The 25,339-nt window shown below is 44.2% G+C and overlaps 1 protein-coding gene across 1 annotated transcript; it reads left to right on the forward strand.

The window, feature by feature from the left end:
* Positions 1 to 12,862: 12,862 nt before the first annotated feature.
* Positions 12,863 to 20,283, forward strand: zgc:153896 (uncharacterized protein LOC569930 homolog). The gene is given in 6 exon segments (XM_034173711.1): positions 12,863 to 14,748; positions 14,750 to 14,939; positions 17,330 to 17,475; positions 17,699 to 18,322; positions 18,704 to 18,923; positions 19,252 to 20,283. Coding segments are annotated over 6 exon segments (1,308 nt in total). The 5' UTR covers positions 12,863 to 14,694; the 3' UTR covers positions 19,326 to 20,283.
* Positions 20,284 to 25,339: the final 5,056 nt, after the last annotated feature.

A 25,339-nucleotide genomic window follows, 5' to 3' on the forward strand; every position in this document is an offset into this window, starting at 1 on the left:
GTAGCCATATAGGAACCGCTGGCCAGACAACTACCGGAGCTGTATCCCTCTGACTGAGCTCTGGCAACTCACCCTTCACTTCTAAGATAAAGGTTTTCCCCCTCCCTCTTCCCGACTCCCGTGAATCCTGAAGGAGTCTCCTCCCAGGGTGGTCACCCCTCTGACCCAGGGCTTTGCCTACAAACTGGAGTGCTAGCTTAAGCCGTCTCTTTTGAAGGGGCATCTCTCCCACTTCAACTAGGAGGGCTGGCACAGAGGTTGTTCTGAATGCACCACAGCACACCCGAAGTGCTTTTGCTTGGATCACATCTAATTTTGCCAAAGTTGTTTTAGCTGCATTTCCATACACAAGACAACCATAATCCAAAAATGAGCGAATCGTAGCTCTATAAATCATCAGTAGGGTAGCTTTATCAGCTCCCCAGTCGCTGCCAGAAAGGCACCGCAATACATTTATTACTCTACTGCATTTATCCACCACCTTCTCAATGTGAGTTTTGAAAGTCCCCCTCTCATCAAAATGGACCCCTAAATACTTAAAAGATTTAACCCTTTCCAAATTTAAACCATATAATTGCAAACTTGCATTGCCCAAATTTCTCTTCCTCCCAAACACTATAAACTTTGACTTTTCCACAGATATTTTAAAACCCCACCTACTTGCCCACTCCACAACATTATTCAAGGCATTTTGTAACTTTGCAAATACAAAACCCACATTTCTCTCCCTCTTCCACACAACCCCGTCATCAGCAAAAAGTGACAACCCATAACCTGGATCCAATGGCTAAAAATATAATTTATCATTACATTAAACAGTACTGGACTAACTACACTGCCCTGAGGAGTTCCATTATCAATATCCAGTACTTCAGAAAAAGTTCTACCAACCCTAACCTGAATTCTCCGACCCTGTAAAAATGCCCTAATCCAATTTAGCATGCGACCATGAATACCTGCATCATAGAGCTTAAACTAATAGCCCCTCCTTCCACAACATATCATAGGCCTTTTCAAAATCGAGGAACACAGCAACAGAACTTCTTACTCGCACTAGCTTCTTTATATCAGAATCCAAGGTCAACACTGACTCCATGGTGCTCCTCCCTATTCTAAAACCATTCTGATAGGGAACAAACCATTCATTTTTTCAAGCTTATAAACCAGCCGGTCAGTCACCATTCTTTCCATAATTTTACATAAAACTGAGGTAAGTGCAATAGGCCTGTAAGAACCCGGGTTCTTCCCTTCCTTCCCTGGTTTCAAAATTGGTATAACTACAGCCTGCTTCCATGCCCCTGGCACCCATCCTTCTGCCCACACATTATTAATCAGAGCCAGGACTTCCTCCAAAACATCACTATTAAGATTTTTGAAAAAACTGTATTAACCCATCCTTCCCTGGTGCTGTAGAACCCCCCCTACTAATTGCTTTCAATAACTCCTTCATAGTGAAGAATAAATTGACAGAGTCCGAATTATCTAAATGGTTTCCAGTTTATGGTACTGACCCCCCATCATATCCCTTCTACAGATTCCATCCTCCCCCAAATTTGATCCACTGTGAATTAGCTGAAAAGCCCTGACTAACACGTCAGCCTTCTGAGTCATTCACTGCCACAACTCCATTCCTTTCCAACACTGGAATAGAACGTACACATTTAACCCCAGACATGCGTCTCACTGCAGACCATATTTCATTAATAGAGGTGTCTGTGCCCATCCGACTACAAAACTCCTCCAAGACTCTCTCCTAGCATTCTTAATAATCCTTCTAGCAACAGCCCTAAGTCTTTTATACTCTATTGCATTTTGCTCCAACGGATGTCTCCTTAATTTTTATAAGCTTTATTCCTATTTCTAACTGCTACACTGCATGCTTTATTCCACATGGTACACCAACCTTGTTTTTAGGACCTATCTTTTCTGGTATAAACAGATTAACATTATGGGCAATCATTCCACACAAACTATCATTCCACTCATCAATCGAATCCCATTTATCTCATCCAAATCTTACTACAGGCCTCTGCAAACTCTCCCCACCTCGCCCTACTAAGGTCCAAACGCTTCGGGTATGTGACCTCTTCCACCAGCAGAGACTGACCAAACCTCATCAGAATAGGAAAATGATCACTTCCTATAGTATACCCCTCCAAAGTATCCCATATTGCCTTCCTTGCCAAAGGAGCTGAAGCTATAGACAGATCTATGCATGACAGGCTCCCTAATATCAAACCTAGTAGGTCTGGTATCATTTAGGCAGACCAACCCATGCCGATCCATAAAATCTTCTACTATTTCTCCATTACTATCTCTGTCCTTGCTGCCCCACAGTGGATTATGTGCATTAAAATGCCCCACCCAAACTACAGTGCGACCAACTACCTCCAAAATAGCCTCAAAGTCATCAATACATAAATTCAAACATGGGTTATAAAAATTTACAACAGTCATTCCCCCCAAACATTTACCGCTACACATTCTAATTGGGTATTAAAGCACACACTCTCATATTGCACACCGGCCCTAACAAATATTGCACAACCCCCTCCCGACCTGTCTTTACGATCTTTCCTCACAGACTCATACCCAGAAATAGCTAAATCTAGACAAGGTTTCAGCCAAGTCTCTTGAATGCATATGAGCTCTGGCTTATGTAAAGTAAGTCCCTTCGGCTGCTCCCTTGTTTGCACTCGGGGTCGCCACAGCAAATCCAAGGTGGATCTGCATGTTGATTTGGCACAGGTTTTACGCCGGATGCCCTTCCTGACGCAACTCCACATTACATGGAGAAATGTGGCAGGGGAGGATTTGAACCCAGAACCTTCCGAACTGAAACCAAGCGCATTAACCACTTGGCCACCACCCCTGCTATGAGCTCTGGCTTATGACTTTCTTTAAAATACTCTAAAAATCTTTTTAACTCTTGGCCATTAGCAATAAGGTTTCTGGCATTCCATTGTAATATGTGGAACATTTAAGTGAGGTCAAGCGAACCTGAATCTCCATTTGTTATCACAGGGACATTTTGCACACTACGAGCACAAGGTAAGTTCAGGAGCTCTGGGGAGACTGACAAACCCAAAAACCTGCCAGCTTCTTTAGCTATCATTGCTTTAATAGCCGAGGGCGAATTAACCTGGCGAGCAGCCCACAAAACTTCAACTAAAAAGGCCAAAAATGCAGTTTTATCCACAATAAAAGAATGTACTGAAATCTTTACTCCATGCGGGAACATTGGCCTCTTGGGGGTGCACCCGCTCCAGCTCTCTAGCCTCATTCACTTTTTTAACAGCTTCTGCATAGGTAACATTGTCTTTGTCTCTCTCATAGCATGGTCACATCCACGAAAAGCAGCCATATGACTGCCACCACAGTTACACATTTCCACTTCAGTAGTTGTGCATTCAGACGATCGTGCTCCCCTCCACAGTGCACCGCACCTTCTGGCACATCTACAAAACTGCCGCTACATGCCCAAAACGCTGGCACTTAAAGCAACGCAGCGGAGGGCGCTCATATGGTTGACCGGGTAAGCCAGAAACCCTAAGCTGACCCTTTCAGACAAAGCCTCATCCTTAAAGAACAGAAGCACAGCTGTACTTTCCCTTCTTTTCTCCACCATGCATTGTTTTAAACCTCCTCACCCCGGAAACTTCTGCTCCCTTTAGATTTTTCAGTATCTCCTCCTCAGAATATGTCCGTGTCCACCCCATAGATCACACCTTGCACCCCTTGATACTGGCTGGCCCCCGGGATAAACCCCTCCACTGCTCTATCTCCCAAATGCTTCAAGGCCAGCGCCTTATTTCTCTGACCCTCAGATTTACAGAAAATCAAATATACATTCCCATTAGAAAGCACTTTTGCATGGAGAATATCCCCAACTGTTTCTCTAATGGCTGTGGAAAGTTTAAGAGAGTTCAGGGGTTTATCTGAACTCTCCCCAAACTTCAGAATTACTTTAAACCCCTCTTCCCCTCGCTTAGCCATCTTTAAGTGACCCTGGTCCCTTCCTCCATCACTACTTATAGATCTAGGACGCCCTCTTTTCCCCCCACCCGAGAACTCCCCCCCCCCCCCCCCCCATACAATCAAGCACCCAACCCAGGGAAATAAGAGTCGACAGTGCACAAAAAGAGGAAATAAATAATTGTAGTGTCTAACAAAAATTTAACGATTGCCAAAGGTTCACCAACAAACGCCTCCACGACTCCAAGCACCCTTCACATCAGTCCGACAGCAGCTTGTGTTCCGCCTGGAAACCAGGAAGCCAAGTGTTCTGTCAAGATGAGGTGCGCCATCAAGATGAGGTGCCTTGCGTAACTGCACATGCGTGCACTGAAAAAATACCTGACGAAGTTCGCTTATTTTGATGGGCAAGTAAATGTTACAAATCCCAGAGAAGACCTAGAGATGTCCATAACTAATGTAAGCGCTAATCAATGTAGCAGGTGATGCTACTAAGTTTACAAAGCCACAAGCTGAGTAAATAAAGCCCTTTTAAGAGAAAGGGTCTGTGCTGATCGTCTGAAACGGACTTATGCATTTAAGTGCAGCAGTGTGTTTCTATATACGAGGTCTGTCAATAAAGTAATGGTCCTTTTTATTTTTTTCAAAAACTATATGGATTTCATTCATATGTTTTTACGTCAGACATGCTTGAACCCTCGTGCGCATGCGTGAGTTTTTCCAGGCCTTTCGGTGCATCATTCGCCTGTGAGCACTCCTTGTGGGAGGAGTCGTCCAGCCCCTCGTGGGAATTCCTTTGTCTGAGAAGTTGCTGGAGACTGGCGCTTTGTTTGATCAAAATTTTTTCTAAACCTGTGAGACACATCAAAGTGGACATGGTTCGAAAAATTAAGCTGGTTTTCAGTGAAAATTTTAACAGCTGATGAGAGATTTTGAGATGATTCTGTCGCTTTAAGGACTTTTCACGGTGCGAGACGTCGCGCTGCGCTCTCAGGCGGCGTCATCAGCCTGTTCAAGCTGAAAACCTCCACATTTCAGGCTCTATTGATCCAGGACGTCGTGAGAGAACAGAGAAGTTTCAGAAGAAGTCGGTTTCAGCATTTTATCCGGATATTCCACTGTTAAAGGAGATTTTTTTAATGAAAGACGTGCGGACGGATCCGCGCGTCGGGATGCAGCCGACGCGGTGCGGCGGCACAGGAAAAACACCTCCGTGTTGATAACCATTTGTTAAAATCCAGGCGGCTTTTGATGGCTTTCAGTGGAGTGAGTATATGAGAAATTGTTTAACAGGCAGGACATGTTCCAACTTGTCCTTAAGGCTTTCAACAGAGGTGTTTTTCCTGTGGCGGAGCGTCGCGGCGGCTGCGTCCTGACGCGCGGACCCGTCCGCACGTCTTTCATTAAAAAAATCTCCTTTAACAGTGGAATATCCGGATAAAATGCTGAAAACCGACTTCTTCTGAAACTTCTCTGTTCTCTCACGATGTCCTGGATCAATAGAGCCTGAAATGTGGAGGTTTTCATCTTGAAACAGGCTGACGACGGCGCCTGGGACCGCTGCACGACGTCCCGCTCTGTGGGAAGTCCTTAAAGCGACAGAATCACCTCAAAATCTCTCATCAGCCATTAAAATTTTCACCGAAAACCAGCTTAATTTTTCGAACCGTGTCCACTTCGATGTGTCTCACAGGTTTAGAAAAATTTTGATCAAACAAAGCGCCAGTCTCTCAGCAACTTCTCAGACAAAGGAATTCCGACGAGGGGCTGGACGACTCCTCCCACAAGGAGTGCTCACAGGCGAATGACGTCACCGACAGGCGTGGAAAAACTCACGCATGCACACGAGGGTTCAAGCATGTCTGACGTAAAAACATATGAATGAAATCCATATAGTTTTTGAAAAAAATGAAAAGGACCTATACTTTATTGACAGCCCTCGTATATTTTTTAAAAACATGGTTTGCTCCACTGGCTGTTCTCCACCTCTGCAGATGAAGCGCACTTCTCGGTGGTGGGTAGAGAGAAAAAAACAAAAAACAAAATGCGCATGCGCAGTTGCACATCGAGCGAGTTGCATCATCTCCACATGTGCAGTTGCGCGACGCACCTCATCTCGACGGGTGACGTCTTCAAATCTGGGATAGAGCGATGTGCGCATGCGCACTGCATGCCCAGTAGTGCGACGCACCTAATTTCGACGTTCACCTCATCTCGACGGGACACCGGCTCCGTTCCTAGCCGTCCACCTTGGAGGCTCTCGTTATGGCTCTCGTTAACTTTCTAGTTTCTGGGGATTCTGTGTTAGTGCCCGCCTGCGGCCGACGTGCTTGATGAATTCCTGCGCAAAAAGTAGTTCCCAGGTAATTGTGATATATTCCTGTGAGATAATGAGTATGTCTCATCTAAATCAATTCTAAAAGTTTACCAGTAATAAAATTATAAAGAGAACTGAAGTTTTAAGAGTGGCCATAATAAATATTTAAGAAACTTAAGTTTATGAGCATTTTAAACATTGACACGATGGAGTTTGATGCGGAAGAGTTCAGAAAGATACGATTGGAATGTTTTGATGACCATTTACAGTTGGTGATGAAAGACTTGGGTGTTAACTTGGTGTTAAAGTCAGAACAAGAAGCTGCACTGAAAGAGATCTATCTGGGACACATTCTGTAGAGTGGCACACTGAGCAGGGTGGACCAAACTGCGAGAAAGTCACAGCACTTTCGGTTCTTCTTCTTTGGAGTTTTATCGCATCCCGAATGTTGCATTACCGCCTCCTGCTGGTACTCGTTCACCTTTAATCTTATACTAGTTGTCATGCTGAACCTGGAACTAACTGGTCCCACCTTCTGCAGCTCCATGAGCATAACCTGTGTCAGAGTGCGTGCTTCCGCACGACAAGAGAAATCTCAGGGCATTAACACTGAAAACTATCTGATACTAAAGCAACAGATCTCTGTCACGAGCAACCAGTTTATGAACCAGCTTCCACATCCACTCACATGACTCCATCTGGATACATGTAGTCAGAGCATCCTCCAACAATATCTTTATTCTGTATTTACAGTGCTGCCAACTGTCCTGCACTGGGCAGGACCGTCCCGTATTTACCCCTGCATGAGTGTGAGTGGGACGCCCATTAGTCCTGCATTTGGTGCTCACAGCCACATGTGGGTATCCCACATTGGTAAATTCAAATGTTGGCAGGTATGTTTTTAACACAACATACACATTAACCCAAGAGCATTTCCTCGATTTTACCATACTCCAAATAATTCACTTTGTTTAATTTGTATCTCACCAAATCACAACAATGCTGCCTCAAGGTGCTTCACACGAGTAGTTCTCCCTTTAAGGTACTTGTACACAGCATAATGCAAATGTGTTGTGCTTCAAAATCTTCAGAACAATCTCAGCTATCTGATTTATCTAGAACAGAGTAAAACATATCATTGAAAAGCTGAAAATATGAAAACTGGTTTTAGAATTCTTCAAATCTTCAGTGGATATACATTTTCTTAGACTGCTGGGGGGTTCCCATGATGCACTGAGTGTTTCTTTCTCTTTTTGCTCTGTAGCACCACTCTGCATTTAATCATTAGTGATCGATCTCTGCTCCCCTCCACAGCTTGTCTTTTTCTTGGTTCTCTCCCTCAGCCCCAGCCAGTCCGAGCAGAAGACTGCCCGTCCCTGAGCCTGTTCTGCTGGAGGTTTCTTCCTGTTAAAAGGGAGTTTTTCCTTCCCACTGTAGCCAAGTGCTTGCTCAACAGGGGGTTGTTTTGACCGTTGGGGTTTTTCTGTAATTATTGTATGGCTTTTGCCTTACAATATGAAGCGCCTTGGGGCAACTGTTTGTTGTGATTTGGCGCTATATAAATAAAACTGATTTGATTTGATTCATGTGGGTGAACTGTTTCAGTGTTAAAATTGGCTTTTCCAAAGTCCTCAGGTTACAATTGTTAAATACACGAAGAAGAGCCTTTATTGTCATTGTACATACATACAACAAAATTTGTCCTCGGCATTTAACATCATAATTACAGTTAGACACATTCCAACCACTAGGAGCAGTGGGCAGCCACAGTCCGGTGCCCGCGGACCAACTCCAGATGTAGAGATGCTGCCTTGGCCAAGGGCAGAGAAAGGAGAACATGCTAAATAAGCATGTTTTGATTGTGGGAGGAAACTGGAGTGCACACAAGAAACCCATGCAGACACAGGGAGAACATGCACAGTCCACACAGGAAGCGATCCCACACCCTTCTTGCTGTGAGGCATCAGTGCTAACCATTATGTCACTGTGCCGCAGTGAAAAGGATTTTAAGAGGATGTATAATAAATAAAAAAATAGATGAGTAAAATATGCACAGTGCAGTGCAGCAGTGCAACCTGCTGGGAACTACATGGCAGAGATCGGAATGTTTCAATACAGGATATTTGTAAAATAACGTTACTTTCCTGACTGCTGCTTTTGTCATAGTTCCTTTTACATGATCAAAATCCATTTGTGATTAAAAACTGATGTCAAAATGTCCACTGCTGCACCGTTTACGAAGAAAGTATTCTCCATGTTGTTTCATTATGATTTTCTTTCGTCTTAGACTAAATAAAAAGTTGTCAGCTTGGTGGAGCATCTTTAAGAGTTTATTTATCTGTCTGTGATAGAACGGTAGAAATGTCAACTGCTTCCCTTTCAACTGCCTTCTTGACAAATGTGTCCACTTTGTCACTCCCTGCCACAAACAGATCTCATTACAAGCCTTAAATTGCCCGTCCCAACTTTTCTACAACCCCTGGCAAAAATTATGGAATCACCGGCCTCGGAGGATGTTCATTCAGTTGTTTAATTTTGTAGAAAAAAAGCAGATCACAGACATGACACAAAACTAAAGTCATTTCAAATGGCAACTTTCTGGCTTTAAGAAACACTATAAGAAATCAAGAAAAAAATTGTGGCAGTCAGTAACGGTTACTTTTTTAGACCAAGCAGAGGAAAAAAATATGGAATCACTCAATTCAGAGGAAAAAATTATGGAATCATGAAAAACAAAAGAACGCTCCAACACATCACTATCAACGTAAACTTGTGCATTTATTGATGATGTAATGACAGCCATCTCCCAGTGCCTTTACTTGACATGCAGCCCATATCATCAATGACTGTGGAAATTTACATGTTCTCTTCAGGCAGTCTTTATAAATCTCATTGGAAAGGCACCAAACAAAAGTTCCAGCATCATCACCTTGCCCAATGCAGATTCGAGATTCATCACTGAATATGACTTTCATCCAGTCATCCACAGTCCACAATTGCTTTTCCTTAGCCCATTGTAGCCTTGTTTTTTTCTGTTTAGGTGTTGATGTCTTTCGTATAGCTTTTCTGTATGTAAATCCCATTTCCTTTAGGCGGTTTCTTACAGTTCGGTCACGACGTTGACTCCAGTTTCCTCCCATTCGTTCCTCATTGTTTTGTTGTGCATTTTCGATTTTTGAGACATATTCTTTAAGTTTTCTGTCTTGACGCTTTGATGTCTTCCTTGGTCTACCAGTATGTTTGCCTTTATACAACCTTCCCATGTTGTTTGTATTTGGTCCAGAGTTTAGACACAGCTGACTGTGAACAACCAACATCTTTTGCAACATTGCGTGATGATTTACCCTCTTTTAAGAGTTTGATAATCCTCTCCTTTGTTCAATTGACATCTCTTGTGTGGAGCCATGATTCATGTCTGTCCACTTGGTGCAACAGCTCTCCAAGGTGTGATCACTCCTTTTTAGATGCAGACTAACAAGCAGATCTGATTTGATGCAGGTGTTAGTTTGAGGATGAAAATTTACAGGGTGATTCCATAATTTATTCCTCAGAATTGAGTGATTCCATATTTTTTTCCCTCTGCTTGGTCTAAAAAAGTAACCGTTACTGACTGCCACAATTATTTTTCCTTATTCTTATAGTGTTCTTAAAGCCAGAAGTTGCCATTTGAAATGACTTTAGTTTTGTGTCATGTCTGTGATCTGCTTTTTTTCTACAAAATTAAACAACTGAATGAACATCCTCTGAGGCGATTGAGACTGAGGGAGAATTCTTCTCGCAAGAGTCAAGACAGAAGTCAGACCACCAGAGCAAGAATTTTAGCTGAAGAAGCTTCTGCGATTTGAAGCGAAACGTCCTCAGCGTCAAGCAACCCAGTCCAGTCGAAGATTCAAGCTTCTCTACTTTGAACAGTTGACCCCAAATATTTAAACTCATCTACTTTCACCACTTCTACTCCTTGTAACTGCACTATTCCACTGGGCTCCCTCCCATTCACTCAGTCTTGCTTCTACTGACTTTCATTCCCCTTCTGTCCAAAGCATAACCTCCACCTCTCCAGACGAGACTCAACTTGCTCTCTACTCTTACTACAGGTCACAATGTCATCTGCAAACATCATAGTCCATGGGGACTCCTGTCTGATCTCATTCTGTCAACCTGTCCATTACCACTGCAAACAAGAAAGGACTCAGAGCTGATCCTTGGTGTAATCCCACCTCCACCTTGAATGAGTGTCATTCCGACTGCGCATTCTCACCGCTGTCACACTATTCTTGTACATGTCCTGCACTACCCTAACATACTTCTCTGCCACTCCAGACTTCCTCATACAATACCACAGCTCTTCTCTTGGCACCCAATCATAAGCTTTTTCTAAGTCCACAAACACACAATGTACTCTTTCTGGCCTTCTCTGTGTTCTCCAACAGTATTCTCAGAGCAAACATTGCATCTGTAGTGCTCTTTCTTGGCATAAAACCGTATTGCTGCTCACAGATCTTCACCTGTTTTTCTAAGTCTAGCTTCTACTACTCATTCCCATAATGTCATGCTGTGGCTGATCAACTTTATGTCTCTGTAGTTACTGCATCTCTGCACATCACCCTTGTTCTTGAAAATAGGAACCAGCACACTTCGTCTCTACTCCTCAGGCATCCTCACACTTTCCAAGATTTTATTAAACAGTCTGGTTAGGAAACTCTACTGCCATCTCTCCTAGACATTTCCATGCCTCCACTGGAATGTCATCTGGACCAACTGCCTTTCCACTCTCATAGCAGCCCTCACTTCTTCCTTACTAATCTCTTGTACTTCCTGATTTACTCTCACCACATCATCCAGCCTTTTCTCTCGCTCATTTTCTTCATTCATCAACTCTTCAAAATATTCCCTCCACCTTCTCAGCACACACTCCTCACTTGTCAGCACATTACCATGTGCATCTTTTACCACCCTAACCTGCTGCACATCCTTTCCAGCTCTGTCCCTTTGTCTGGCCAATCGGTACAAGTCCTTTTCTCCTTCCTTACTATTCAACTTCTTGTACAGCTCTCAATATGCATTTTCCTTCGCTTTTGCCACTTCTCTTTTCGCCTTACGCCTCATCTCCTTGTACTCCTGTCTACTTTCTTCATCTCTCCGACTATCCCAAAACTTTTTCGTCAATCCTCTTTCTCCTTATGCTTTCCTGGACCTCTTCGTTCCACCACCACGTCTCCTTGTCTTCCTTCCACTGTCCAGATGTCACACCCAGTACTGTCCTAGCTCTCGTCCTCACCACATCTGCAGTACTTTTCCAGTTGTCCAAAATTGCTTCCCCTCCATCCAGTGCTTCTCTCACCTGCTCGCTAAATTTCACACAACAGTCTTCCTCCTTCAGCTTCCACCATCTGATCCTTTGTTGAGCTCTCACTCTCTCTTCTTCTTTACCTCTAAAGTCATCCCACCAAAAACCATCCTATGCTGTCTAACGACACTCTCTCCTGCCACCACCTTCAGTCTCTGATTTCTTTTAACTTGCATCTCCTATAAAGAATGTAGTCCACCTGTGTGCACCTTCCTCCACTCTTATGTTACCCTGTGCTCCTCCCTTTCCTTAAAGTAGGTGTTCACCACAGCCATTTCCAACCTTTTTTGCAAAATCAGCTACCATCTGTCCTTCCACATTCCTATCCTAGATACTATATCTACCCATTACTTCATCACCTCTGTTCCCTTCACAACATGCCCATTGAAGTCTGCTCCTATCACCACTCTTTCATCAATCAATCAATCAATCAATTTTTTTTATATAGCGCCAAATCACAACAAACAGTTGCCCCAAGGCGCTTATATTGTAAGGCAAGGCCATACAATAATTATGTAAAACCCCAACGGTTCAAAACGACCCCCTGTGAGCAAGCACTTGGCTACAGTGGGAAGGAAAAACTCCCTTTTAACAGGAAGAAACCTCCAGCAGAACCAGGCTCAGGGAGGGGCAGTCTTCTGCTTGTTTCATGCTTGGGTTCACTCTCCACCACCTCATCTAACACACTCCAGAAATCTTCTTTCTCCTTCATCTCACAGCCTACCTGTGGGCATATGCCTGATGATATTCATCATCACCCCATCAATTTCCAGCTTCACACTCATCACCCTGTCAGACACTCGCTTACCTCCAACACACTTTTAGCATACTCTTCCTTTAAAATGACCCCAACACCATTTCTCTTCCTGTCCTCACTATGATACAACAACTTGTACCCACCGCCGATGCTCCTGCTCTTACTTCCCTTCCACTTGGTCTCTTGCACACACAATATGTCTACCTTTCTCCTCTCCATCATATCAGCCAGCTCTCTCCCTTTACCAGTCAGACTACCAACATTCAAAGTCCCCACTCTCATTTCCACCCTTCTAGTTTTCGTCTTCTCCCGCTGTTTGTGGAAACGTTCTCCTCCTCTTCTTCATCGTCTTCGCCCAGCAGTAGCCCAATTTCCACTGGCACCCTGTTGGGCAACAGCACCGGTGGTGGATGTTGTTAACCTGGGCCTCGACCGATCTGGTATGGAAATTCGATTCTTAGTCTGCATAGTTGGGTTGGCTTGTTTTATGCAGGATGCCCTTCCTGACGCAACCCTCCTCATTTGTTCGGGCTTGGGACCAGCACTCAGAATGTACTGGCTGCACACCCCATGTGGCTGAGTTACCCAGAACAATGCATGTGCATGATAAATCAATGCCTGTGCTACACTACTAATGTATTTACTTGTGTATTCCACAAATACAGACTAGAAAGTTGAAATAATAATAATGATCATCAGAAGTACAGCCGAGTGACAGGGATTTCTGTCCACTGCAAAGCAGCTATTTGTAGCCAGTCACACTAGTAATGTCCAATCAGCACGTTTTGGCATTTAACAGGGTGCAATTCTTCCAGCATGAAGACCAATGATGACCACTGTCTAGGTTATTTTGTTAGGCCTAGGCACAAAAGAAAGCTTTCAAGATTACTAATCACCATTTTAGCTTCTTCATGTAGGGCCAATAATGCTTACCGTCGCCATGTTGAAAAATAGTCGATTTCTGTGCCCATAAAATGCTTTTTTATCAAAAACTGGCAAGTCCCCCAAAGATTTTCCCACTGATTTGTCTAAAAGAAGGATTAGTTTCAACAGAAATGCAAAGTTTATGATAATTCATTAAACGTTTTGGCCACCAGGGGCACCAAAGTTGTATGAAAAACACAAATTTGCCCACTTTGGCGCCGCCTGGTGGCCAACGCGTACAATCCCCACTGATTTTTTTGTTGTTTTAAAGAAGTTAAGTCTTGCCCTTTCTACAATAAAAATCTTGCTGGGGGATTAAACACATATTGAGTAATAGCCTTCACAAATATCAGTATTTCTGAAAATTCATCAACTTGAAGTGCCCCCTATATTCAACGTATTCAATCCCCGAACCCAAATTAGTGATTATTTTGAAGAACTGTCCTCCTATAATACTTAAATCACAAAAGTACTTTGGGGGATTGAATGCATTTCATGTACAAGCTGTCCAAATCTTTCCTGTTCACCAAATTTCAGTTTAAGACCATTTTGGGTGTGAACTTTGATGACCCCTGGTGAGGTCACTGTATGGAATGTGGGCAAAATTTTTGGTGTATGTTTGCTTGGTGGAGGATGCATCCAGTTACCAAAGTGTGAGCAAAATCTGAGTTGGTCACTATCACAGTCCCATGTAAACTGCCTGATTCTTATAAAAATTGGTTCTTAAATGCAGGAACGGACGAATACTAACAAATAAAATGAAACTGACCAGAAAAAAACATGAAACATTTTGGGTTCATGTCATCAGCAACCAACCAGAAGTCAAAGTAAATGCCAGGACCACTGTGGGGTTTGCACGTTTCATATCGTCCTGTTTCGGATCCAGGTTCTGTCCACCCAGCTGTAAAACAGGTCCTGGCTTTGGCTGAGGGAGTAAATGTGAAGCATCACTGTAAAGCATTCTGAGCATCGGCTGGATGGATCGATGGTGCTGTAAAATTCAAAATTCTGGGGAGAAATCCACTGACATGTTGAAAGAGTCAGTCAGCAGACGACGGCTAAAAACTCGCTGTGACAGACGGCCGCTCGTTTCTTCCTCAAACTAAAACCTGAACGTTTTTCTCCTCACAGGGATCCGAACAGTTCGCCGTGTTCACGTGACGTTTACAAACATCTGGGCTGAGAGGACGTGTCAGGTCAAAGGTCACACTGACGGCCCGGTGATAAGAGGGCGCCAGCACTCGGGAGAAGGTCGAGTCCTTCAGATCAGCAGATCTCTATCACAGAATCAGAGTTACACATTAAACGGGGTGGAGCCACAGGTGAGCTGCCAACACTCCGGTGAGGCGCTCGGTCGTCTTTGTGAAGGCAAACATGAGGCTGCAGCTGGTTCTATTCCTCACCGCAGTGACCTGCACCGCCGGGAGGCCCACTGAGCAAGGCAGCGCGGAACGGCAACAAACTGCTTCTCATCTCCTTTGACGGCTTCAGGTGGGACTATGACCAGGACGTCGACACGCCGCACCTGGACCAGCTGACCAAGGATGGCGTCAAGGCCAAATACATCACCCCCCCAATGCTGACCATGACCTCGCCGTCCCACTTCACCACCATCACCGGTACTCATTCTAATCCTTATTAGTCTTAGTACAAGTCCGGGTAGCAGAGCAGGTAGCCGAGTGCAATTAGCGGACCTGTGTTCAAATCCCACTCGTACATCCCGTCTGTGTTCTTGGACAAAACACACAACCTGCCCGGTCTCAGTCCACCCAGCTGTAAATGGGAACCGGCCTTGGCTGGGGAAGTAACCTGTGATGGACTCTGGTCCGCTTCACGCTACAGAATCCAGATAAGCACCGGCATCGAAGGGCCTCAAGCTCTATAGAGGACTGGCTTACCTACAAGTACACGTCCAGATAGGACTTTCTGATGGATGACTGCTTACGTACCGCTATGAATTTTTTTATTCTTCTAATAATGCAAAATTATCAGTTTGCTGTCATTCTGAGATGTTGTGAATTCCACCAAATACAGTTATGCTTCCAGTAAAATGTAAAATCCTCAAAGTTTTAACATTTGGCATTGACTCAAAGTTGTTTCAATTTTCACCTCAGCCATAAATGATACAGCACCCAGAAGTTACTCCCATAAAAAGTTATGAGTTATACCCTGAGGGAGTTTCGCCACAAATTACTGCCAGGAGTTACAAGCTATAGTCTAATGGAGTTACTCCCAGAATGAGCTACGAGGTATACCCTCAAGGAGTTACACGTCAATCAATTTACTCCCAGAACGAGTTATACCCTGAAGGAGTTACACACCAAACAATTTGCTCCCAGAATGAGTTATGAGTTATACCCTGAAGGAGTTACACCCCGAAGGAGTTAATTATCTGGATAGATCAGGAAGCAGCAGAGGGACAGGCGAGCTTCGATACCTCTGACAGAAGTAATATCCTCAGTACCGCGGTGATGTCAATTTGATTTATGGTTGCAGTAAAACGAGCTGGGCCATCAATTGTGTCGTGATCTTTATTTATTTTGTTACACCAAATTAAATGGCCATGAATGTAATCGGAGGCGCGTCTCTAACCAGTTTCTCAGAGTAACCATTTAAATATCTCCGTCAGCGGTTCCCACTCCGAGTAATACAACTTTTTGGAGGGGTGACACTATACAGATATTGGGGAGTAAAAAAAAAAAGATTTATTTATGATTTATTTATTATTGATATGATCTCATACGATTCAAATTCGAAATACGATACAGATATGTAGATACAAAATGACAGTGATTCCAAACATTTAGTTATCGAACAGTTATGAAAATGAAATGTAACTGAGGCTGTTTTACAGGTTAAACATAAACTTTATTGTAATTAACTAGAAATATAACCAACCAACATACGGCACACTGCCGTCTATTTTGGCCCCAACTAGCTGCCCAGCTAGTAGACCATGGTTTCTTGTTGCTGTTAATCACCCACTAATTGAAAATGAATGGCAGCTGGTCACGTTGCCTCTGTCTCTTGTAGCTAATGTGAAAAAGATGCGATGAGGGTCCCAGCCATACTTGACAGCATTATAATCAATGCTGTCACAGCGCCCTCTGTGGGGTTGATTCATTTATGACACCATTTAACCCTAGTGCCCACGTTCCCATCAGTTTCCAGGCAGCCTCCAGATAGAAATCAGGAAGCAAATGGCATCTGAAGCTGCAAAAAGGGGCAGAGCTGAAGCTGGCAGGGACCTTGCCATTGGTTAAACCTATTGGCGGGATGAAATATTTCACCACCTACATCAGTATTTGGTACAAAACTAATGCCGTCAACTTCCAGCAGGGTTCTTGAGGCATCGCAGATGGGCCAGTTAAATTGCTACAAGCTTACTGATGACTCGGTTGGGTTCCCGATTATTTCTGTTGGCATTGAAATTTTGAACAGTCCAAAAAATTTTGTTGCCAATGATCCCGACAATAGTGGCAGCGCGTTCCAGGATGACCATGCATGGTTGGAAATGGGGTTGGTGATTATCCTGTGAGTTTTGCAGTTTTACAATTTTTTTTCTAACAGGAACCCAACCACAACCTAGTGGGATGCATGTGGACAACTTTTTCTGCATTATTTTTTGGTAGAATAAGTTTTCACATCTGCAAAAATAACACCAATGGTGACATGTTCATTAAAGACTGATAGTGACTGATATTATGAGACCTGATACATTGGTCGGGCTTCAGTTCCCATTCCTGGTCCTTGGAACTTGGAGTACTGCAGTTTCCATTTCTCCTGATCCAACAGCCCATAGTCAACCAAATCAGGTGACTTCTGTTGTTCAGCCAGCTGTTGATTGGCCGTACACAGTTGACTGGGCTGAACTAGTCCAAGTGGGAACAACTGGTAAATCTGTAGGACTCACGGTCTTGAGGATCAGGATTGGAAACTTTGTCCATTCCAGCTGATTTTATCTGCTGCCTGTCCAGTCTTACTTTGAAATGTTACCTGTGCGTTTCAGGTAGATGGGTCGAGGATCACGGCGTCGTCCACAACATCATGTTCAACACCAGTACCAACCTCAAAGTCCCCCACAAACAGACCCTCACACGGTCGGAGTGGTGGGACAACGGCGCCCTGCCGCTCTGGATCACAGCCCAGAACCAGGCCAGTATTCTTCAGCATAGAGATCTTTTTTTCCCAAAATATGTCTGTTAGCTCCTCTTTCCATATAAAACAAAACTTCTCACCAAATTTGTGAAAACTGATCAGTTTGTCAGTAATCCTACAGATGAACCAGACCTGCAGATAGATTTAGTTTTTTGATGATCAGTGCCTCAAACAGAGGTGCTTTTAACTGTTGCACCCCCCCCACCCCCCTAAATTTCAGGGTCTGAAAACAGCTTCGTTCTTCTACCCGGGTGGTGGCGCCAAATACGGTGGACAGGCAGTTAACAGAGTGTTAGTAGAGGAGCCCGGTCACCCCGACGACAATGAGACCGAGTGGCGTCAGAACATAGACACGGTGATGAGCTGGTTCTCAGAGGAAGACTTCCATCTGGTGACTTTGTACTACGGAGAACCAGACAACGTGGGCCACGCCAAGGGCCCAGACCACCAGGACAGGAAAACCATCATCCAGCAGATCGACCGCACCATCGGTTACCTGAGGGAGGCCATCAGCCGCCATCACCTGAACAACAGCCTGAATGTCATCATCACCTCTGACCATGGCATGACTACAGTGAAGAAGTGGCCACAAGTAGACGAGATCATCATCAATAAGTATTTGAACTTACTTAAGCTCACCAGCTTCGAGATCTTTGACTATGGTGGGTTTGGCATCTTGACGCCGCGACCAGACAGGGAGCAGGAAGTGTTTGCAGCGCTGTCCAATGCACCCAACATGACGGTCTACAAGAAAGACCAACTGCCAAAAAGTTTTCACATGGCCAAAACTGACCGGATGCCTCCTATCATGGTTTTTGCAGATCTGGGCTTCAACCTGAACTCTGTAAGTATCCTGAGCTTTTGCTCTTACCTTATGAAACTCATTGTAGAGTCACCAAAACATTACCAACTGCAGATACATTGATTTTTACTCTGTAACATAGTCACCAAAAACCAGAACACCCAAGGTCATGATGGACTCTTAGTCCAAGAGCCATAAGTAAATTTTTGGTTGAGCTAATGAGATCAACAGGCTTAAGTTCTGACCATGCTAAATGGTTGATCTACAAAGTAAAGGTCAAACAACGTTGATGTCCTTTGGATTCTCTGACATTTGACCTATGTTAGCCCATAATGTGATAACGGAGCAAGACAGATGGCACAAACTATTCCTTGTTCAAACCCTGTAAGCTGCTGGAATCCATGTCCTCCTGTTTGTCTCCAGAGATTCATTGTCTACATTAACAAAGGTGACCATGGCTACCACAACGGAGAGATGGACATGAAGTTCTTCTTCAGGGCTTTTGGACCAGACTTCAAGACGAACTACCTGTCCAAGCCTTTTGACAGCATCCACATTTATCCTCTGATGTGTGAACTGCTGCAGGTCGAGCCGGCACCGCACAACGGGTCGCTGACTGTGACCCAGAACATGCTGCGCAGCGGTAAGTCTGAGGACTTCAGGTCAGGACTCGTCCAAGTATATCAGTGGACAGAATACGGTCTTCTAGGATTAACATGTTCAATCAAGGTGCTTTGGTGTCCCATAAATGGCTCCAGACTTGAGTCTCAGCTACGTTGTTATTGAATGAATAATTGTGCCATCCCCACACTGGCTTTGAACAGGACGCCCATATTAATGGATGATTCTTTGGACAATCACAACAACAAAGTGATGGGTTTATTCTGCTGAGACGTAGTTAAGGTTCAGGTTTGTGTGGCAACATTTGAGATGTTTAAAATAAAAGCTGGTGAAACTTCTTGTGTTTTCAGGGGGATCATCAATGATTCAACGCTCTGTCACTCTGCTGCTGTCCACGCTTCTCTACGCCTTACATGTCCTGTAACTGACCAGTCCAGCTCCCCAGATCCACGATGAGGTCTACCCAATGAGCCCAGCTCCCCAGATCCACAATGAGGTCTACCCAATGAGCCCAGCTCCCCAGATCCACAATGAGGTCTACCCAATGAGCCCAGCTCCCCAGATCCACGATGAGGTCTACCCAATGAGCCCAGCTCCCCAGATCCACAATGAGGTCTACCCAATGAGCCCAGCTCCCCAGATCCACGATCAGGTCTACCCAATGAGCCCAGACTGAAACATCTGGTTTTGGCTTTATGACATTTACTCTTATATTTATATGGAAAACTAAAATATGATCTTATCTGTGTTTTTACTTGAGAATTTTGGAGTCTTTTTAAGCGGTAAAAACATTTATGTTCATATTTATGAAGTAAATGAATTTGGGTCTCATGATAATTTTTTAAAATACACAAATTTCAAAGAGTTTTTTAAAAGACAGTGATCTTGTTCGTTAGCATGATAACTCAAAGGGTGAATGGGTTTCAGTGAAATTCAGTGAGAAGATCCTTAACGTTCCAGGAACTAGGTGATTCAGCTTTGGAGGTGATTGGATTCTACTCTGGACCTGAGACCCAGAGAATGTTTGCACATATGGCAACGCTTAACTCAAATGTGTGAAAGAGGATGTTGATGATTTGGTGAGCAGTGAAAGTGTCGCAGAAAATGAGGTGTTTTATTTGAAGTTGATTCTGAACACATTTTAGATCCAGGATCCAGAAGCAGTTCTGAGTAATATGTGGCCTTGGTGGAGGTATGCACTTGCTGACTGCCTTCATGTTTTTAATGCGGGACTTTAATCTGTGAAATTAAAACTGTGCATAGTCTTTTTTAGAAGTATTTTTGGCAGTGTATAACAAATCTACATCATTCCTGGTATCATGGACTCTGTCCTGGTGGATTCTTACTGACTCGGCACAAGAAATGGTTCCTTTCTTTCCAACCACTACTTGGAAACATATCTTATTTTTGTTCTGTGTGTTTTTACGAGGTCTGTTAGAAAAAGGAACGGACCTTTTTATTTTTTCAAAAACTAATGGATTTGAATCACTGTGATTGCATCAGCCAAGCTTGAACCTTCATGCACGTTGTGAGTTTTTTCACGCCTGTCAGTTGCATAATTCGCCTGTCGGCAGGCTTTGAGTGAGCACTGGTCCACCCTCTCTTCGAATTTCTTGTCTGAGAAATGGCTCAGAGACTGCCGCTTTGCTCCATGAAATTTTTTTCAGAAACTGTAGAGACCGCCAGTTGGAAACCATTCGAATATTCAGATGGATCTCGGTGAAGATTCTGTCGGCGTCACGCGGAATTAAGGACTGTTAAAACCTTTTTAAGACGGCCCACCAGTGGCGGGCCGGCCCATAGGGGGCGCTTCGGGAGCGCTGCCCTCCTAGATGTGGAGGGGAAAAGTCCTAATATACTTTTAAAAAGTATATCAATGTCAGTTTTACTTAATAGTATGTGCCTACATGTAATATGAATGATTAAAACAACACTTCCTCCAACTGACTCTCATTCAACAGTGCATTTCCACCGACAGAAGTAGAGAACGTACGGTTCCTCGTCTTGGGCGGAATCAAAGCGCCCTTGAAGTGCAGCGAAAATAACCAATTGTATGTAGTTGCTAGGGAAAATTAATAAATATTTGGAAAATCAACATAGCCAAAATTAATGGGTTTGGGGGCGCCGGAATTTTAGCCCTTGCTACAAAAATGTGGAATGTTAGATTACAGTCGGTGATATACGTGACACTGCAGCTGCTGCTGTCAGTCAGTCAGGCAGGAAGAGATGATGGTGACAACAACGTTTGGGTTATATTTATTTATTTTTATTTGTCTCCGTGTTGTTTGCTGGAGTAAGTGAAGACTCTGGGACTCCTGGCTCATTATGTCTTCCGATGTTTTAAAACGGGACAAAACTAAATCAAATCAATGACCCCAAAGTTGGCGGGGGATCCTTTGGAGGCGCAGGAGGTGCGCACATCAGATCTTTCTCGTGGTTAATGACAACTGCACATCCCTGTTGGAGGAGAGACGTTTATCTGACCTCATTATAACTGTGTGTCAGGCTTCATTCACACTGTCAGCGCGCACACGTCACGGAGGCTGCGGGTGGTGATAGGAGCGCATCCACTCTTCAGCTCAGCTGACGAGCTGCTCGGATTTATTCCCGAATGTTGCTCCTGGTGTGGAACGAGGATGAAAAATTTAAGATAAAACGAAATGAGTGATGTTTTTTGTTTGTTTTAGGGGGGCAAAGCTGTGATCTTTATTGGACAGCAAGACCAGTTATAATGGTAATAGGGGAGGCCGGGGCTGTTTGTGACAGTGATCAAAGTTGCAGCCATGCTGGTATTTTGATTTCACTACACGTTATGAAGATCAGTCCACAGAAGTGAAATATTCTTTGGAGTATTCCACACTCTAAAACAAATTATTTGCTCAGTTTAAAAACAAAACAAAACCCTAAAATAGCATTTTGCGTGTTATTAGTTAGTCAAGTTATTTAATTTAAGTTTTTCAAGCTTCTTTAGTTTGCCTCCATTCTACTCAGTAATGTTCATGCAAAATATTACCTTAATTCTCTCTCTCACTCTCGCACGCACGCACACACACACACTCTCACTCTCTCACACACACACAAACAATTTCTCTCTCTCTCTCTCTCTTGGAAGGTGGTGTGAACATTGTGATATTTTCTATTTTGTTAAGGTCGGTGAACCCCAGGATCTGTTTGTCTGTAGATAATGGCAGTTCAGTACAGTTTGGTGTACTATGTGTGTAATTGGTGTCAAATGGTGAAATGTTCTTTGCTCAAGAACTTGAGTGTTGTATTTGATACTGTTCCTTTCCAAAGTAGAAATGGGGCCTAATATAGCTGTAAATGGTTAACTTTATCTGTAAAACTGCTGATTTTGAGAAGGACATGAAATGATTATTGTGGAATTGTAGTAATTTTCTGACTGTTCTCTTGAATGCCTGTACTAGACAAGACAAGGGAATCTATCGGCACAGCAGCCCCACCAAGACTGTTTTTCACCAGCCGCCACTGCAGCCCACAATGGCGGAGGGCGCGCGGCGCACCCCACGTCCATCGACAGGCTGGATCGACCAGATCATTTCTACACTGAACGATGTGTTGATCCCAGACATCGTGTGACTACCACAGAAATGGCAAGAGAGCTGGACATAGCACTTTTGCGGCACATTCCACTGTTACAGGAGTTTTTGTAATGGAAAGAGGAGCAGAGGAATTCCACGCATCACGGCGGAGCAGCATGGCGCAAAGCAACGCCGTGATGAAGCCTCACAGGGCATGTTGGGGCATGTCCAGCTCATGCTCAATTTCTCCGATAGTCACGACTGAAAAGCAACCGGAAGCCGTCTGAAAGCCGTCCTGTGAGACCAACACGGAGGTGGTTTAGTCCCGTGCGAGCAGCACGGTGGCGCAATCCTCCGCTTCTCTTTCCATGAAAAAACCTCCTGTAACAGTGGAATGTGCCGAATAAGTACTGATGTCCACGCCTTCTGCCTTTTTTGTGAAAGTCAGACGACGTCCCGGATCAACAAAGCCTTCACATTGGAAATGATCTGGTTGTTTCAGCGGGGTTTCAGCCTGTCGATCGGTGCTCGGAGCACGCCGCGCTCTCAGACGCTGTGGGCGGTCTTTAAACCGGCTGGAGCACTCCTTAATCTGTGTAATCCTCATAAAATCGTTGCTGAAAGCCATCTAAATTTGCCAAATGGTGTCCACCTGGAGGTCTCTCACAGTTTCTGGAAAAAATTTGATGCAGCAAAGCTCCAAATCGTTCAGACATTTATTCGCAATAAAAATCCGACGAGAGGGGTGGACCACTGCTCACACAAAGCCTGCTCACAGGCGAATGACGCAACCGACAGGCGTGAAAAAACTCACGCACAAAGGTTCAAGCTTGTCTGATGCAATCACACGTGATTAAAATCCATATGGTTTTTGAAAAAAATAAAAAGGTCCGTTACTTTTCTAACCAACCTCGTATGCATTTTTTTGTGCAATTTTGCATGCTGCTTCTTTATTTTAAACTGTCTGCTGTGCTTAGTTGCAGCCAAAATCTGGCAACAGGTCCAGAGACTACACTCGCTGTTTTGATGCAGAGCGCTCCAGCAGCGAAGAAAAAGCATGCGCATTGTGTTCGGTGTGTGTTTGTTTATAAGAATCTTCTCGCTCAGAAGAAAAAAAGAGCGCCAACAACTACCCATATCACTCGGAGAAAGGCACCTGCACTGAGGTGGAAAAACACACTGCGGAGCGGTGCCACGACGAAGAGGCACGATCAGAGGAACTGTGAAATACTGGTCAGTTACTATTAATAATTTCTTATGTGTCCAACCTCGTAGGTTGAGCGTTAAAATTAAATTTGTTAGTTCTAAAAGCTATCATAATTATTTATAGGAAAACGTTCTATTTTTATTTCTCAAATGTTTGGTCCTGAAAACAGGTTTTGATCTTTGGTTTCATTCTATAATACTGGACTTATTTTTCTACTAAGGTCTGAACTTTGAGAGTGTTTACACAGGAGAGAAAAGTGAGAAAATGTGTGTAGTGAGGGGTTTTACAGCCTTAAAACATCTATAATAATTGTAAAAAAAATAATGCTGGCTACTTCGCGGAATTCACCTATCGCGGGCTATTTTTAGAACGTAACTCCTGCGATAAACAAGGGAACACTGTATAAAGTTGTCGTTAATTAACCATGCCACTGCTGCGTGAAACAATAAATGTGATCATGTGATGGCAGTGAAGTCAGCAGTGAAGTCAGCCATTCAGTGACGGCACACTTCGGTCAGTCGGGCCACGTTCCTGTCAGTCGGGCCACGTTCCTGTCAGTCGGGCCACGTTCCGGTCAGTCGGGTCACGTTTCGGTCAGTCGGGTCAGGTTTCGGTCAGTCGGGTCACGTTTCGGTCAGTCGGGTCACGTTTCGGTCAAGTCGGGTCACGTTTCGGTCAGTCGGACCACGTTTCACTCAGTCGGGTCATGTTTCACTCAGTCGGGTCACGTTTCAGTCAGTCGGGTTACGTTTCTGTCAGTCGGGCCACGTTTCTGTCAGTCGGGCCACGTTTCGGTCAGTCGGGCCACGTTTCGGTCAGTCGGGCCACGTTTCAGTCAGTCGGGCCACGTTTCGGTCAGTCGGGCCACGTTTCAGTCAGTCGGGCCACGTTTCGGTCAGTCGGGCCACGTTTCGGTCAGTCGGGCCACGTTTCAATCAGTCGGGCCACGTTTCGGTCAGTCGGGCCACGTTTCGGTCAGTCGGGTCAGGTTTCAGTCAAGTCGGGTCACATTTCGGTCATCTGCAGGCTCCATCGTCAAGGTGTGACTGGGCCTTAAGTTATGTGATTGTTGGCACATGTTTCTTGTAATTTACTCATGTCTACATACATCCATTAATGCTGGCCACTGATTGGCTGACGCCTGCAGTCCGCATGCAGATCGACTGTTTCCTTCACGCAGGGAGCAAATCTGACCTTTTCATTTCAGTCCAATTCACAATCACAAATGGACATGAATCCACATAAATGTCCTAATTTTTGAAAATGACCTCTGGAAATACTTTAATTTGTGGCTGGAAACGTAGCGTTTTAAAGCAAGTCCCTCTGTGTTTTTTTTCTGCTGCAGCTGTGATGATTGAAACTTTTAAAGCGCCGTCGCTGTGGCGTGATCATCAGACGACCTGATCGATCAGGTGTGGTCACGCCCAATTAATGCGGTGTTTAAACATTTAAAGTGCCGTCGCTGACGGTGATCACCACACCCCTGACAGACAACACAGCACTTCCTTTAGATCACACCCGATCACGGTTGACTGGCGCTTTAAAAGTTTAAATCATCATTATTCAGGTCTGTGATGACCTGATCAGATCCGCTGATCAGGAAACAGCCGGCACTTTAAACATTAAAAGAGTCACAGCACTCCATTCATTCACGGCAGCATTTCCCACAGTCAGTCCACTCACCAGCATTCT

This window comes from Thalassophryne amazonica, chromosome 7 (genome assembly GCF_902500255.1).
Source record: "Thalassophryne amazonica chromosome 7, fThaAma1.1, whole genome shotgun sequence".
Taxonomy (NCBI): Eukaryota; Metazoa; Chordata; class Actinopteri; order Batrachoidiformes; family Batrachoididae; genus Thalassophryne; species Thalassophryne amazonica.